Source organism: Sander vitreus, chromosome 17, assembly GCF_031162955.1.
Source record: "Sander vitreus isolate 19-12246 chromosome 17, sanVit1, whole genome shotgun sequence".
Classification (NCBI taxonomy): Eukaryota; Metazoa; Chordata; class Actinopteri; order Perciformes; family Percidae; genus Sander; species Sander vitreus.
The window spans coordinates 29,657,775-29,676,180 of record NC_135871.1 but is presented as its reverse complement, the minus strand read 5'-3'; the positions used below and the strand labels follow the sequence as shown (position 1 = coordinate 29,676,180).

General features: G+C 42.4%; 1 protein-coding gene across 2 annotated transcripts in view; it reads right to left on the bottom strand.

Annotated features, from left to right (window-relative positions):
- The window catches only part of hectd2 (HECT domain containing 2), a 71,797-nt gene that overhangs the window by 6,141 nt on the left and 47,250 nt on the right, over nt 1-18,406 (bottom strand). For both annotated transcript variants that reach the window (XM_078273035.1, XM_078273036.1), the window contains exons 15-20: nt 18,046-18,110; nt 17,534-17,627; nt 13,487-13,561; nt 10,234-10,321; nt 7,606-7,712; nt 1,848-1,963 (exon numbers count right to left, since the gene is read on the bottom strand). In XM_078273035.1, the coding sequence (XP_078129161.1) occupies nt 1,848-1,963; nt 7,606-7,712; nt 10,234-10,321; nt 13,487-13,561; nt 17,534-17,627; nt 18,046-18,110 (545 nt within the window). The remainder of the gene's footprint in view (nt 1-1,847; nt 1,964-7,605; nt 7,713-10,233; nt 10,322-13,486; nt 13,562-17,533; nt 17,628-18,045; nt 18,111-18,406) is intronic.

Sequence of the window (18,406 nt, the reverse complement as noted above, 5' to 3'; positions counted from 1 at the left end):
AAATTTAACATGCGCAAGTTTTGGTTTCTGTAGCAGCCAGACACTTGTTGTGTTGCAGCCATGGAGCACAGTAAGCGGGGCTCTAGTGTGGCTTTGTTGCAAACCACCATTGAATCAAAATAAAACGTTCCTCTTATTTGTGAAATAAGCATGTGACCCGTTTCAGCTCAACTACTCAAAGAATCGGAATCAAGAATCGATGAGAACCGGAATCTAAAGGAAGAATCAGAATTGGAATCAAAATTGTTGAAAGTCAAACGATGCCCAACCCTAGTGCACAGTGCACATCGCCAAACAAATGTGCTTCTTGAAAACGTTATATTTGAAGATTGTACTCTGAACAGGAACAACAAAAACACTTTTGCAAGGCACTGTATCCATGTCACATTCTCATTAGGGCCTGAGCCCCCTAAAGGTCTGATCCTAGATTAGAAGAAGAAACTAGAGATGGCCCGATACCATTTTTTGCTTCCCGATACCGATTCTGATACCTGAACTTGCGTATTGGCCGATACCGAGTACCGATCCGATACCAGTGTGTCATATATTTTATTATGTTTTAACAACTGTATACTACTATCCCTGTATGGTTGTGATATTATTTCTATCTTTGTTGTCGGTCTGGCTCAAATTAAACTCTTTGTGAAACATGAACAATGAACGCCACAGAACTTTCTTTTATTCTGCAGTTTGACAGTCAGTTATAACGGAAAAAGAACATAAATAAACTACTTTAACGTAGATTTTTAGGGCTTTATTACGTGGTATCAGATCGGTGCATTAACTCCAGTACTTCCCGATACCGATACCAGCTTTTTGGGCAGTATCGGAACATCTCTAGAAGAAACTAGAAAATATTCACATTTAACAAGCTGGAATCAGAGAATTTTGTCTTTTTGTCCCCCATTAAACAATTACTCAAACTGATTAAATGATAGTATAGTTGGCGATTATTTTAATAGTTGATAACTAATCTTTGCCGGTCTAGTTTGCATGGAAAGAGTTTCACAAAGTATAGACTACGAAACAGACAGACAGACACACGCACAGACACACACGCACAGACACACACACACACACACACACACACACACACACACACACACACACACACACACACACACACACAGGCAGGCAGGCAGGCATACACACATACTGTACAGACATGCACACACAAACACACAAACAGACACACAGACAGACACACACACACAGACAGGCAGGCAGGCAGACAAACACACACACACACACACACACACACACACACACACACACACACACACACACACACACACACACACAGACAGACAGTATTGAAGTTGTGTAACAGTCCTGCAGCTGTCAGCACCGTGCTGAGTTACATTATCTGTGGCTGACAAGTATTGACTCGGACTGAAGGACATTTGTGTGTGTGTGTGTGTGTGTGTGTGTGTGTGTGTGGGAGAGAGAGATAGAGACTTACTTCCTGTTACAAAATGAATGCCTTGCATACAAACATTTGCAGGCTCAACATACTGTAAACCCTTTAGTCAGTCATCGCTGACTTTCACATGAACACATGAACTCTGGTCGGGCTGAGAAGAAGCAAACGGGCCGCAATTTTATTTTCCAGTCCCAAGCACCAATGCAAGACAAGAGAGCTGAGCATCACCAACATGTTGATTTGCATACTTTGTTTAAAATAATATTTTCTAGTCATTATAATCATACACACAGCTGCACACAGTGACTTAACTTCTTCCACACAGGGATCAGTGTAGTCAATGTGTGTACGGGAGTGTATTAAAAGGAAATGGGAGGTGATTTGCATGCGTGTTGTCAGTAAACAGGAATTGCAGGCCTCTTACCGGACGGTGGTTTCGGTCTTGCTGTATCCTTCATACTGAGCGGCTTTCTGCAGAGCGCTCATGTCGAGTTCTGGACTCCCGCACACCAACATCTCCACCTCCTCCGGCCGCAGCAGCTGCAAAACAAGACACGCATCAGAAACACACACTACTGACAGAGGCTACGTTCACACCTTCATGCTTAATTCGGATTTTTTGCTCAGATCCGATTTTTTTGTTTGGCCTTTCGCATTACCTTTCAAAATGTGGCCTATATCAGATTCCAGGGTGAACTGTCTGCGGGTTCGACCTGACCCGCATGCGCAAAAGAACAATAACAATGACATCAGACACAGCACGCCTACACTACACTGTGGCCGCATTGAACAAAAATCAGACCTGGGTCTGATTCAGGAACACATTCATACAGGTAGAAAAACATTTTTATGATAATAAATGATAACATTTTGCCTAATAGTTATGATCAGAGGATGTTGAGTGAATCACACTGTAGTTTAGTCAGGATGCTGTTTTGAAACCATTTCATTTTTTTTCAAATGCTATAAAATTGAATGAAACACCTTTAAACATTTAATGAAAGTAATCATTCATTTTACCTGCAAAGATCATCCATACATCCATGTTATTTTTGGTTAAAAGAAACCCATATTTCTGATATAAAAGAAAACAAACACATTTGACTTGAGGACAACACAAGGGTTAAGCGTTACGCCACATACCACCAACCCTCCATAGGTTTGGTTCTACATACGACTAACGATATACACATAACAATAAACACAAGATTACTCATTCAATGTTAACCTACATTTTATTTATCACTGCACATGAATAATATCCCCGCTACTCTTTGGGGATGAAGGTGGGGTTAAAAATGTATGAAAATATTTGCCACAGTTAGGGGGGCCAGAGGGGAGTCAAGGCTTAATATTACGGGGGCACTGGCCACCCTTGCCAGAACATCATCTTGGGCTTTTTGGGAAACACTGATCTACATGTTTCACCCTTTTCTGACAATTTATAAATCAAAAAACGAATCCATTAATCAAGGAAATAATCCACAGATGAATCGAAAATGAAAATCAATGGTTAGTTGCAGCCCTAGCCAGGTGTTCACATTTCTTTTTTATGTACAGTGATATACAATCAGTGTTGTCATTATCTCACATAACAATGACAAAACGCAAAACAACATAACAAAAACGTTACATGATATAATGTAACATACATTATGCAACATAGAATAAACATGCGTTGTAAGTATCAGCAGGATTTGAACCTCTAACCCCGAGCTCAACCCACAGAGATACAGCTATGACCAAGCTTTACTGAAAAGAGCTGGACGGACGCAACATCCGCCTTTCTGAAGAACTTCCACTGAAACACGACAACAGTGGGACGCAACAATCGCTTCCGCTGCTTGAATGTGTAGAAAAAAATAGATGAGCCATGCAAGAGCAACACAACCAGTAAACTAAGAGAGGAAATCCTGCCATGTCACAGCAGCTGATCACAGATAAAGAGTCAAGCTGCCAAACACAAGTTCAAGTGGGGAAAGTCGGTTTCTTATTTACAACCAGGCTAAAGTGAAACTGCATTTTGGATTTTGTGAGCCAACTTAATGTCTTACACAGGAGGAATCTGACTCTGCAGGTCGCTCATTTATGTAACAACAATATCCAAGAGCTAATTGTAAAAGTACATGACTGTACAGCTTAAAACTGACACACCCACACACACCCACACACACGCACACACACACACATCCTGAGACGTCAGACATTGTGGACGTGACTGAGTGATCGAATGCAAACAGAAGAGGCAGACAGAAGTATGCAGAATGAAAAACAGAAGGATGTAACGTAAAGAAGCAGAAGTTTGGAGGTGTTATTGGGTAGAATAGATTTTAATTGCCATTTGCACAGGTACTCTTAGAGTCAGCTCTACAAATATATAAGAATCAAAACAATAAGAATACATTAAAATATATAGCTATATAAATATATTTTTTTAAATTAAATATAAAGTAGAAGAACGATATTAAAGAGCGAAAATAGCTGTAAGATAAATGAAATTATAATTGTAAAAGTACACCGGAAACATACACTGAGATATTATTGCACCTGAGGTTTTTCACTTTATGTTATTGCACACACACAGGGCCCTATCTCGCACCCGGCGCAGCACAAAGCCTGACGCAAGTGTCTTTGCTAGTTTAAGACCGACGCAATTGTCAATTTCGTCGTTTAAATAGCAAATGCACCTGCGCCCATCTGTGTGCCCATGGGCGTGCTGGTCTTACAGGGAGGTGTGTTCAGGTGCATTCTGGGCGTGCTGGTCTTACAGGGAGGTGTGTTCAGGTGCATTCTGGGCGTACTGGTCTTACGGGGAGGTGTGTTCAGGTGCATTCTGGTCGTACTGGTCTTACGGGGAGGTGTGTTCAGGTGCATTCTGGGCGTATTGCTATCTTGAGGCAGCGAGAAGTGATCGCACCATTGACCAACAAAAACCTGGTCTAAAGTCAATAACGCAGCATTTCATTGTTATTTTAACAGCAAATTAGTAAAATGCTCCTAGGCTCGTGCACAGCACGTGTACACCATGCTTGTTACACACACAGGGACGCACAGCAGCACACACACATGCGGAAGATTACTAATAAAAATATATTACGGTGCAAATCCTCCATCATAACAGCAATGCTCCAAGGTCCAAACGCGCCTGGCTTTTAAAGGGAATGGGAGATGATCTCTGATTGGTTTATTGCATGTTACGCCCAAAACACACCTATGAATTAATGAAGACACTAAGTACAACCCTTTTGAACCATGCGCCCGGCGTGCGGACCCTTTTTTCCACCGTCAAACTAGCAAAAGTGGATTTGGACACGCCCTAAACGCACCTGCGCCAGGCGCTTCACGCCGTGCACTTAGATCATTAAAATAGGGCCCATTGTCACGTGGCCCATGTTACTGCACACTGAATTATTTTTTCACAGCTATTATTGCAGGTGTGGGTGTGATTTGTCCTTAATTACAGAGCCACAGAAATACATTTTCAACTCAAACATGATATAGGAAAGCTGTTTTTTTTCAAACTGTAGGATGAAAAGGAGGCAACAAGCAGGTTGGTTATTATCTGCCCAGCTGAGACTTGAGTCCTCCCTGTTTCAGTCTCAACAGTTTAGATCAGCCTTTCCCTTCTCTGACCCAGTTTCAGGCTCTCAGCTGATAAACTGCAGTCCAACTGTCTGACTGTCCGACTGTTCTGCGGTCAGACACAGACTTTCCCTCTGCTGCCTGTACTTAAAGGGGCCGGTGTTTTAACCCAAACCATAGTCCTCAGAAATCCACCGGAGGTTAGAACGCCAACGCAAAGAAAGAGGAAGGTGACGGACATCTGGCAGAATGTCCGGCGGCACCGGAGCAATTGATATAGACTATGTCAACTGTAACACCTATGTAAGAGTGGGAAAAAAGCTAGTCAGCATGCGAGCACAGAAGTATAAACAGCTAAAGGTAATGACTAAACAGTTCAAATGATTTGCTTAAACTAACGTTATACTATAACGTACTATCTTAAGATTGACAGTTCAATTGTATGTGAACATTAACATAACAGTGGAACATAAATTGGGAATCAATGACAGGGCACATAAGTTCATCTGATAGTGCTGTGGGGGCACTTCGGTACAAAAAGGTTGGAAACCATGGATGTAAGGAACAAAAGATAGATATTGTATTTGCAGGTTGGATGCATGTTGGTCTACTGTGGAGGCCTATATTTGGGTCCCTTAGGGGCCTTTGACCCTTTTCAGGGTCCTCAGAGTTCAACAAACTACAACATGAGTCAGCAGCTCTTTATTAGAGAGAGCCAACATTTAGCTAAGGACGAAGACAAACAGAATTTACTGCCTGAGCTCCATTTTTGGGCAAAAGTCGTCCGTGATGGAGGAACGATTCAAAAATGTGATCCACATTCTGATGTCATCTGTAACCTCCAACTAAAACACAACAAAGACTCAACATATGAAATGTGTTCTCTGTTACTGCGCAGGAAGTGATTTACTCCAGTGTTTCCTTTAGGATTTTTTTTAGCAGTGGGGGCAGGTCTGTCCGAACAACGACATTTTTGGTTGAGCTGTTCGTTTAATAGTTGACTCCGAAGAAGGCAAACGTTTTGACAATAAACTACATCAACACAAGAGTATGTGGAGTTAAACTGGATATAACCTCTGAATAGTTCTACTTGAGAGTAGCAGCCAATGAGGGGTGCATTATGTCAGCTGGATCATTTGAAAGGCAACCGTGACTACATTGTGCATCTGCACTATTTCTGATACATTTTGCCACGGCAGGCCGCCACTACAAAATCAACATAGAGGAAACACTGTACTCTACAACAAATGTTGTTTGAGGAAATTTAGATTTGCAGTTTAATGGATAAATGGTTGGGACATTCAGCTTTACTACAAGTAGTAGTAGCCTAACTTAAGATTGACAGTTCAATTGTATGGGAGAATTAACATATCCATTTTTATTTAATGAATAGTGTTATCCATTTGGAACATACATTGGGAATCAATGACGGGGTAAGTAAGTTCATGTGATAGGGCAGTGGGGGTACTTTGGTACAGAGAGGTTGGGAACCACATTCTGATGTCATCTGTAACTTCCAACTAAAACACAAAAAAGACTCAACATTTAAAATGTGTTCTCTGTTACTGCGCGGGAAGTGATAAACTCTACTAAAATTGTTGTTCCAGGAAGTTAACATTCACAGTTTATCTTGAAACAAGCCTGAGGAAGGCCACAATGAAATCATTCAGCAGACGTGTTTTGGTTCAGTACAGAGAGAGTCTGCTGAGTCATTTCTGCAGAGTGAGCAGTTCTTAATGGTGTCTGTTCTTCAAATTGATAAAATGTTTGTGCGTACTGACAGGAAGTAAGTAAGTAAAGAGAGGGTTGATAACATCATTTCCAACTTGTCATGTGTCAGCGAAGCCAAAATCCCCCTTTAGTGTATGGGACACACCGGGCAGAGCAGCAGCTCGACCGTGGCCCTGTAAGATGAGGTAGTATTAAGAGAGACAGCAGCAGCAGGTAGTTAGCCTGGATGCCAGCCAAACTCAGCCCCGCCCACAACATTTGAGGTCAGGAAGTGTGGTCTGGACTTGATCCGTTGTGGAGCAACTATGCTCCAACCAGAGCTGTTCAGACCAATCAAATTGTTGCCATATTTGCCATGTAACTTGTGTTGTTGCCCTGAACTGAGCTTACTGCTTAATGGATGCCATTCAATTTGCCTATAAAATGCTATGCAACGTCAGCACAACCTGATCTCACAGAATTCCGTGGGCTTTGAGGCTCTGCCGCAGCCCAACTGGCAGAAAGAAACGTGCTGTGATCACGGATGATGTCTGTCATTGACTTACATAGGCATCGCATCCGTGGGCCCGTAACGGAATTTTCGGCGATTCCGTGAAACTGTCACAGATTTTGAGTTAAGGGGCCGTGTTCATTTCACGGAATTCTGTGAGATCAGGTTGGTCAGCAAGTAGTGCACGCCATTGACCTATACACTAACATGCTTGCAAGCTTTGGCACAATTTGTTTGAAGAGACTGCAACCTTTTTTTGGCTGCAATAAAGAGAAACTGCAAGCACTGACTGATGGAAAGTGTGCATGTTCAATTTGTGCAACAAACAAGCAAGTCAAACGCACGCGCACACACACACACAGACACACTGTGGACTCACCATGAGTGCATCAGAGGCACACACACTGTGGAAGCCGTGGTAAAAGGCAGCAAACTGTTTATAAATGGATTTGTTCAGCAGGAAGTCAACGTACAGCTGCACGTACTCTGTGGAGAGAGAAGAAACAACATTGTGATTTTCAATATTCCATTACAAACTTTTCCCCATTCACCCTCCAGTTTTGGCATTTCCATTCAACACACGGGGTGGGGGGACGGACACTGGCACAGAGCTGAACCTGGATGGCAACACGAGCTGCTCGATGGAAAATGAGGCTTCACAAGAGAAATAAAGCTGACTTTAAATGTCTTATAAAGAACAAAGATTATCTGTACCCAATGCATGTTGCACCAAAGTGCTTTGTATTAAACTCAGTAAAGAAATGGTGGTTGCTTCTGTATTGCATATTGTAATCGCCATTGAGTCCAGCTCCCTCCACTCCCCCACAATGTTCCTGGCCTTGTGGATCAGTTTGTTAAGTCTGTTGGCGTCTGCTATCCTAAGCCTGCTTCCCCAGCACACAACAGCAAACACTGGCCGCCGCCGACTCATTAAACATCCTCAGAATTGTCTGGCACAGCAGTGTCAAACTCAACTTCCACACTGGAAAATGAGAATCACATCAAGGGCCAGCTGGTGATATAGTTTATTGACATGCTTTTATTTCATCGAAAAAGTCAAATATCTTTGACTGTATTATTGCATGTCCCATATAACTTCATCACTTACATGTTGGTTCACATAAAGCCCTAAAAATGTCAGCTGAAAAACTCCTAAGCCATCATATAATTTAGCAAACCAAGCAAAAACAACAATTACATTTTTAAAAGCAGCTACCAAACAGTCGCCTCACAACAACCTGTTTGACAGCCCGAATATCCAAAATATCTGGTTGTTTGGGGAGTGTCCGGCATGGGAGAAAAACGTGCTCTGGTTTATTGGAGTTTCTTTAAACCATAACCCCATCGTCTTGGGCGGTGCTAAGCGCTAGACGGAGCAACGGTGCCTCTGCTAAATAGCCTCAGGAAGGAGCTTGTTTTGGTGGAACATGTGGACGTTCACAAGTAGTTTCAGTCGTGCAACAGAAAACTCCGATTGGACAGATAGTCTAGCTAGCTGTCTGGATTTACCCTGCAGAGATCTGAGGAGCAGTTAACCGTAGTCCTCTGAAATCCACCAGAGGTTGGAACGCTAACACAAAGACAAAGGAAGGGGACGGACATCCAGCCGAAATGAAAGACATCCGACACCTCAGCATTCAAATTAAACGTCATAATTATAGACTAGGATTCTCAAATTCTGCTTTGAGTGTAGCATAACTGCATTTTAAAAAAACAGTTTGCCGTATTTTTTGGTTGTGCGCATAATGTATTGCCAACCTAAATGTATATGCGAGCCAGATAAAAATTTTCGAGGGGGCCAGACTTGGCCCGCAGGCCATGTGGTCAGCCTTCTCAGAAAATCGGTTATGGGTAGTACTTTGTGGCTGTTTGGATGATCTGCTCTTTATTGCATAGTGGATCTAATGTGTTTTTGCTCTATTCCAGTCTGATCCACCAGCAAGGTATTGTTTCAGCCATTCATTGTGTTTTTTTTCTTTCTTAAAGTGCTCATATAATGCTCATTTTCAGGTTCATAATTGTATTTAGAGGTTATATCAGAATACGTTTACATGGTTTCATTTTAAAAAATATTTTTGTTGTACTGCACATTGCTGCAGCTCCTCTTTTCACCCTGTGTGTTGAGCTCTCTGTTTTAGCTACAGAGTGAGACATCTCACTTCTGTCCCATCTTTGCTGGGTGTCGCACATGAGCAGTAGCTAGGTAAGGACTACTAGCCAGTCAGAAGCAGAGTAAGAGGGTGTGCCCTGACAGTACCTAGGTAAGGACTACTAGCCAGTCAGAAGCAGAGTATGAGGGCGTGCCCTGACAGTACCTAGGTAAGGACTACTAGCCAGTCAGAAGCAGAGTATGAGGGCGTGCCCTGACAGTACCTAGGTAAGGACTACTAGCCAGTCAGAAGCAGAGTAAGAGGGTGTGCCCTGACAGTACCTAGGTAAGGACTACTAGCCAGTCAGAAGCAGAGTATGAGGGCGTGCCCTGACAGTACCTAGGTAAGGACTACTAGCCAGTCAGAAGCAGAGTATGCGGGCGTGCCCTGACAGTACCTAGGTAAGGACTACTAGCCAGTCAGAAGCAGAGTATGAGGGCGTGCCCTGACAGTACCTAGGTAAGGACTACTAGCCAGTCAGAAGCAGAGTATGCGGGCGTGCCCTGACAGTACCTAGGTAAGGACTACTAGCCAGTCAGAAGCAGAGTATGCGGGCGTGCCCTGACAGTACCTAGGTAAGGACTACTAGCCAGTCATGTCATATAGTTATATTTATGTGTTTGTTTATTTCATATTAATGTTTAAATGTGGGTTTATGTATGCACCATCACCTAAAGCAAATACCTAATAAGTGCTACTACCTGGCAATAAATCTTTTTCGGATTGTGATTGTGATTCAGAAGATGCAGCATCATGCAGGTATGAAGGAGGTCTGTGTGTCAGCGAGCACGATTGATGAACTGCTGAGTCGTTCACTGCTAAAGTGGAGAAATGTGCTGCTCACTGCGGTGACTCACCCTTTCTGTTCTGCTTGGTGACGGGGATTTTGTCTCCTCCAGGCTTCAGGTTGTGGGATTTGACCACGCCCATTTCCTCCTGGAACACCTGAAACAATCGCACACACAAACACAGAGAATGTCACATAGGTGATGAAGGACTCCCAAACCCTTTCATTGTCTCGTAAAATGGTGAATGGCTCCATTTATATTGCAGTACACTTTGCCTCTCATTCACACACACACACACATGGCAGCAGTCTGCACACTACGTGTGTATGTGCGTATGTGTGTGTGTGTGTGTGTGTGTGTGTGTGTGTGTGTGTGTGAATGAGAGTTATTCAGTATATCGCTGAAGGACACACAATACAAATGATACAGCACAAAAAAATGACACAGCAAATGAGTCCAAAAGAGGCACATATTATAACAACAGTATAATATGTAAAAGATCAGAATAAAACAAGGGAAATTGTGGCCGGTTAGCTCAGTTGGTCGAGTGGGCGCACATATGCAGGGGTTTATTCCTCTACGCAGAATATCCAGGGTTCAAGTCCGACCTGTGACGGTTTTCCTGCATGTCTTCCCCCTCCTCTCTCTCCCCTTTCATATCTCAGCTTCCCTATCGAATAAAGGCAGAAATGCCTACAAAAAAGGGAATTCACAGGAACATTTTCAGAAAATACAGCTTGTCAGCCTTTAGTCAGAATCACATACATCTCTCTTTTTCAAAAGGTATTGATACTGTGAGCCAGTTTCAGGGGAGAGAGTAAGGTCAAAATTATATTACTTCATTGCCAACTAACAGTTAGAATAACGTTTTTAGAAATTACGTTAAAAGGATGCTAGGCACCCCTAAAGCTTTGCTCCTAGAATCGTTCCTGGTATGTGGTATATAAATAAAGTTTGAGTTTATAGTTAGAATTAGGTGGAGGTTAGGGTTGACGGGGTTATAGGGAATGCATTATGTCAGTGAGGGCTTTTGCAAGTACAGCAGTGCAAACTTAGAGGGGTATAAATATGAAATACGTATAAATATATACAGTAAACGAGACACAAATTGATGAACAAACATGCAGGAGAAAGTGGGGATCCACAGTGACTGGGAGAAATGACAGAGAGAGATGCAGTGTGTGCTGCAGGTCAGTGGGTTTTTCTGCACCACAGTGGTGTGACTGAGACCAGCATATAACTCACGCTGTGGGTTCAAATAACACCTCCACTCAGCCTTTTACACAATGTTTCTTCTCACATATGTTCCGGCTTTCTATATAACTCCAGCTGCACCACAACGTATGCCTTTATGCATCTGGTTACCTCACTCAGCGGCAGGGAGCAGCCACGGTCTGACGCGCTGCTTCAGAAAACATGCTGATGTCATGCTAACTCAAACTTAGAGTAATGTTTTAAAGGATCACTGTGGACCACGGTGGCTGGATTTGGAAGCTGCCTTAAATGACTGTGGGAAAATACTTCATGGCTAATAAAACACAGATAATAATTATTTGTCTTTAGTTCCAGGTAGGGCTGGGTACAGAATTCAATACTTTTTAGGCACCGACCGAATTGCCTTTTAAAGCATTGAGTATCAAAAAATGCCTCGTCATTCAATACCCAACTTCTCTACTTTAAGGATTATATCTCGTCAGCGTCAGGGAGCCAATAAGCACGCAGCATGCTTCTACCAAGCTCTAACAATGTCTCTGATTGGCTGTCTAATGTTATATGTTGTAGAGGCATGCAGGAAAAGCTCTACGTTACACAGAGACGTGGCTAACGTATTAGGAGCTGAAAAATATAATTTATTTTAAAAAAAAGTAATGTTTAGGACCCGGTATTGTTTAGGAACAAATATCGAAGTCACACTATTGGTGTCGGTACTGCTATTGGATTTTTTTAACGACCCAGCCCTAATTTTGTGAAGTTGTGGTGGTGATGGCACAGTGGCTATAACACATGCCTTTGGTGGGGGAGATCTGGGTTTGATTCCCGCTGCGATACATCAACCAATGTGTCCCTGAGCAAGACACTTAACCCCTAGTTGCTCCAGAGGTGTGTGACCTCTGATATATATAGCAATTGTAAGTCGCTTTGGATAACCGCGTCAGCTAAAATGACATGTAATGTAAGTTAAAGGCAAGCAGTTGGTCAACATCCCTGCACTGCTCTGTAGCTGATAATCAACTCAGATATTATCTCACCAGGCAGTGTTTGGGCCTCTTTTTTTTTGTGCTGTGAATTCACTCTGCAGTGCTTCTTTACTTTTTGTCCTGACACACCTGATTTGCATTGACTGGATTCAACTTTATGTAAATGAGGAGCGGGCAACTCGACGCGACCGTCTAATGAAAGCCGCCGCGGCGCTACCACAATGCATCGCACGGCTGCTTACAGAGACAATGAACGAGACACGTACCGTCTTTGTCTGTTTAAGTGAAATATATCTACTAAGGAGAACAGTTTTCAGACCAGTGAATAGCTGAAAGGTTTTCATGGTGATCAAGAGTCCATCATTTCCACTTCATGTTCAGATATGAAACAGATTCACTAATTTGCTGAATGACGTTTGAATATGAAGCTCGTCTGAGGTCACTAGAGTTATTGCCGGGCACCAACTGCAGGCCTCGTATCTGAGTAGTACCGAAACGTTGCCTACTATTAAACTTTATATTTTTTGCAAGTAAGACAGTGTGCAGCCAATGTTTAAATTAATAACTGTTCATATCTTTGACATTTTAACTCATTTGCTGTGTGACATCAGTGGGACTGAATAAAATGTATTAAAATCACACAGCAGTGACAGCAGTCACAGCCGTCTGTCAGCACCGTCAGACCTGCCAAGACACTGTGGTCACGACATTTGTGGTGTGTGTGTGTGTGTGTGTGTGTGTGTGTGTGTGTGCGTGTATCCTGACTTTTAACAGTCGCTTGACGAGTTTTATTTGTACTCAGATGTTTCTCACATCATTTTCAACTGCGATATTAAAATGATAATCAAAACCTGGCAAATAAATTGCAGATAAGTTCAAGTTGCGTATAAAGCATAATGGCAATGCAAAACTGATACCTTGATGAGATGACAACAAATACTGTTTTTTGGCCATTTTTGTACTTTTGTGCATTTAAAATGAGAAAAAAATGTATCTGACAGAAGAAAAGAAATTATACTTTTTTTTTTTTAAATGGTCAAATCATCTATCTCAGGACACTTTATTTGCAAAGACCCAACATATTCCCACAGGGGCATCCATTTGGTGTAAATGTATGTTGATACCTGGAAGGTGAGGTAGAAGTCTTCCTCTACGTTTCCCTCGTAGCTCAGCAGCTCTCCCAAACCGTGAGCCAGCTCCTGCACATAGACACAAGAGTTCAGGATCAGGGCCAAACTTTTGGCTCAACAACAGACAGTGATGGGAGTCAGAGGTCACAGGTTCAGTCCCAAATAAACTGAGAGAATTAAAATCAGAGATGCACCGAGTCCAGGATTCGGCTTTGGATTTGGCTGAATATTGGGCTTTTTGACGGGGTTCGGTTTCTGTTGAACCTTAGAATTTTTTTCCAGCGAACTGAACCCTACGCTCGCACTACGCTGGTCAACATAATGACGGCGCCGTTGATTATGGGAAGGTGTTTACGTAGGTGGACCGTTCAATTCAGTAGGCTGTGAGAAAGTGAAATTGGAACTGGTGAGCAGAAAAAGTGTTGTTTGGCAGTACTTTCAGTCAAAAGAAGGCCATTCAAGTCCAGCTACATGTTCAATCTGCAATGCTGATTAGTCTGGTGGTGGCGAGGACCCTAAACAATACACAACATCACCGCTGTTACAACATCTGGTATGAAACATCTGGAAGAATACGAGCTGAGCATGAAGGAATCTACAGACAGCAGCCAAAATGCAGCAACTTCAGGTACAAAAAATACACTGCTGTCGACATTGTTTACTTCATTAATGTATTCACTGTGTTAATGGACTGAGGATGGGAGGAGGATTTGGTATTCGGATTTGGCAGAATCTTAACCAGTGGATTCGGTATTTGGCCAAACCCCAAAAATCTGGATTCGGTGCATCCCTACTGAAAAGCAATGAAAACAGGCTCCACCCTCCTTCAACCGCGATGGCTACACCTAATTGGACGAACGCTTCACTCGTGGGGCTGCCTGCTCCCGGATTTCAAAACAGACCAACACGGCGGCTTGCTTGGAAACGTTCTCTTATTTTATGACAATAGTTCACCGAAATGTGTTTCCGTTAACATTTAATGCGAGAAATGACCTGCAGCTGCTGAAGCTGTTTTGATTTTAGTTGAACAATGGTCAGTTTAAAAAGTCAAGCTGGACGCACCTGATTTGCATTGACTGGATTCAACTTTATGTAAATGAGGAGCGGGCAACTCGACGCGACCGTCTAATGAAAGCCGCCGCGGCGCTACCACAATGCATCGCACGGCTGCTTACAGAGACAATGAACGAGACACGTACCGTCTTTGTCTGTTTAAGTGAAATATATCTACTAAGGAGAACAGTTTTCAGACCAGTGAATAGCTGAAAGGTTTTCATGGTGATCAAGAGTCCATCATTTCCACTTCATGTTCAGATATGAAACAGATTCACTTCTTTGCTGAATGACGTTTGAATATGAAGCTCGTCTGAGGTCACTAGAGTTATTGCCGGGCACCAACTGCAGGCCTCGTATCTGATATCCTGCTGTTATGTAACCACGCGGCGTACCCATTCTGGCACCGCAGTGTGTGTGCATGTGTGTGTGTGTGTGTGTGTGTGTGTGTGTGTGTGTGTGTGTGTGTGCGCGTGCTTGTGTCCTAGTGCGATCCAGAGTTTTCAACCTTCAGGACAGTTTTGGATGTGAAACTTGAGGACTAACTTTGAGTGAATGTTCTGGATCTTTGGCTCAAAGCTGACGCACAACACAGCTGAATTGTTCCATTGGTCACAAGAGTTTCTCTGTTGCAAAGTGACAGCTTTGACCCTAATCTTACTTTACTCCTACTCAACCTTTCTTCTCAACTTTACATACTTTATACACTTATTGACGCACTCTTTTCTTACTCTTACTTTTACCTTGAATCTGACTGTAAGAAACTGCACTGAACACTTTCCCTGAGGGGATCAAGTATTCTGCTTCAGATTCTGAAATAAAATGAGCACACTATTAGAGCACACGAGTTGCAGATTAAACTGTTGGACCCCTGCAGCCAGCTGTGGAAGAAGTATTCAGTTCTCTATCGTATCGAGACTATCTCTCCACCGTTACATATTCCATATGTACGGTGATGATCCCCCTAAGGTCACGTGGATACTTCTTTTAGACACAGCGGCTTGCCCAGACACGCCCTATAAAGCAGGCTGGCGTGGAATCACTGATAGAATCACTGATAGTATGATCGGAACTGTCTCCGAGCGGCCTACAAGCTGGAGAGATAGTCTCTTCACTCAGAGAACCAAGGTTACAAAGTAACCGAGCGATCCTTTACTTCAGTGAAAGTACTAATACCACAGTGTAATAAATACTCTGTTACAAGCAAAAGTCCTGCATTGAAAATCTTACTTAAGTAAAAGTCTGGAAGTACGTCTATATAACTTCCAAAATGCCTAGAAAAAAGCAACAAAAAGGTAAAAACAAACACAAAAACGCCCAAAATGTTGAAAAAAGGGGCAAAAACTTTGAAAAACTTAAAAAATGTCGTAAAAAGTGACACGTCCAAAAAAAGCGACAACGTGGACTTCTTTAATCTCTCAAAACCCTCCCAGGTTCTATGGAAGAATGTATGTATATACACAGATATTTCTACGTGAGCCCCGTCTCTGTGTAACGTAGAGTTTTTCCTGTGTGCCTCTACGATGTGTAACATTAGGCAGCCAATCACAGACATTGCTAGATCTTGGTAGAAGCATGCTGCGTGCTTATTGGCTCACTGACGCTGACTGACCTTAGGGTATTAAAATTGGGTATTGCATGACGAGGCATTTTTCGATACTCGATACTTTAGAGGCTATTCGGTCGGTGCCTTAAAAGTATTGAATGCTGTACCCAGCCCTACGCACTCTAACTACAGATAAAAGGCAATCATATACTTTGAATATTATCTCAAAAACTCTAAAACAAATGCAAAACATTGTAAATGAAGGTACAATTGAAAACTACTGCATGTTAAATATATTTCAAGTGACGTAAAAGTTGGAGCAGTAGACAAAATGCATGAATGTGTTTTGACACAAAGTTACCAAAGCTATATTAAGTATATATCTGGTGGGAGACTTAAGTTCACTCCGACAGCAGCACATGAAGTTATATTTAGACTTTACAAAGACCATGCTTTGAGGGATTTGGGGGGGGGGGGGTCGAAGTGAACACACAGTGTTCAAAAGTTGTACTCTGGCACCCTCTAGTGACAGCACACAGAATTACAAGTTCAATAACATGTTCTTTGTAGTGTTATGAGTGAGAGAGAGAAAAAGATTGAGCTTTTTTAGTTTAATGCAAAGACGCAGGGGGGGGGGTGTCCTCCCCCTAAAACCTTTTGAGCGTCAAACACAAGGGCTTAACTTTGGGATCAACATTGGGGTTGGAGATCTATTAGAGAATATGATAACTATTTAAGGGGGCGACATGTATGCATGTCATTTTTATAAAAAGCGACAAAAACAACAAAAATACTGTAGAAAAAAAAGGACAAAAAAGATGGAAAAAGTGACAGAAACGTCAAAAAATTGTCCAAAAGCCCCCCGAAAAAACAAAAAAACAAAAACGTCGTCTTTTTTTTTTTTGTTGACAAATACACCCTAAAAAAGCGACAAAAACGCTGAAAACAATTGTCCAAAAACACCTTAAAAAAGGCGACAAAAACTCCCAAAAAAGCGACAAACAACGTTGACAAAAGCCGCACAATTACCTCTTTTTGGGGGGTCTTTGATATGTTTTGAAGGGGGAGAAATCTACCTCTTCTAAATATTGGACACACACACACACACACACACACACACACACACACACACACACACACACACATACACATATCTCCCCTGCATCCCCCCCGAAATCTACACCTATATGGTTTAATGTAACACAATGTCTTATGTCTTTAACATGTTTTTTTTTGTAGAGCTGTACATACAAAGCAACAAGCAGTGGGTGGTTTCTGGTTGTTTTCTTGACATTTTTGGGGTTTTAATGTAATAAAATATGCGTCAACAAGCAAAACATTGCTGATTAGTTTCAAAGTTACACCTAAACCTCAGTCTTTAGTCACTTTAAGCTCGTAGCTCATCCTAAATTACGAGAGAATTTCAAACCAGCGACACGTACCGGCATGATCTGCTGCAGGTCGTCCAGGGTGGCGGTTGCCATTCCGACAAGGGCATTTTGGTCGCATGGTGCAGTAGGTGGAGTGAGGAGCTTCCTGTGAGAGAGGACAATCATTCAGGGAAACATTAACCAAGTTACCAGTTACTGTACATTCCTGCTGGTGGGGTTGGAGCCGCACATCAGAAACACACACGCATGCACGCACACACACACACGCGCGCGCACGCACATACATATGCATGTAGCTATATATATAAAACATGGGACAAATTAAAATAACACACACACACACACACACACACACACACACCATACACAAACACACACACGTACATATGTGTATGAAGGTCTATATACATAAAACATGGTACAAACTAAAATATCAACACACACACACACACACACACACACACACACACATATGTGTATGTAGCTATATAAAACATGGGACAAACTAAAATATCAACACACACCACACACACACACACACACACACACACACACACACGTACCTGTAACAGTAGAGGGGGAAGTGGATGTCCAGAGCGATGCTGTTGTAAACAGCTAAGCCCATCAGCTGATAACACAGCAGGTTAAGGAGGAAGTTACATAGTCTGGTATTTCATCTGATCCATAACGTCACATAGACAGTAGTGTCATATGTCCAGACCTTCCTCCACAGCACTGCGGAGGAGGGTCTGGCTAGACCACACAGCATTCTGGGATGGGAGTAAAATGTGCTCTGGTTTATTGGCATTTTCCCTCCTGTTATCCTCGGGTCAAATTTGACCCATTTAAAAAAACATTCTATACCATAAATTTGATGTTTCTTTCAAACAAATTGTCAAAAACACACACACACACACATATATA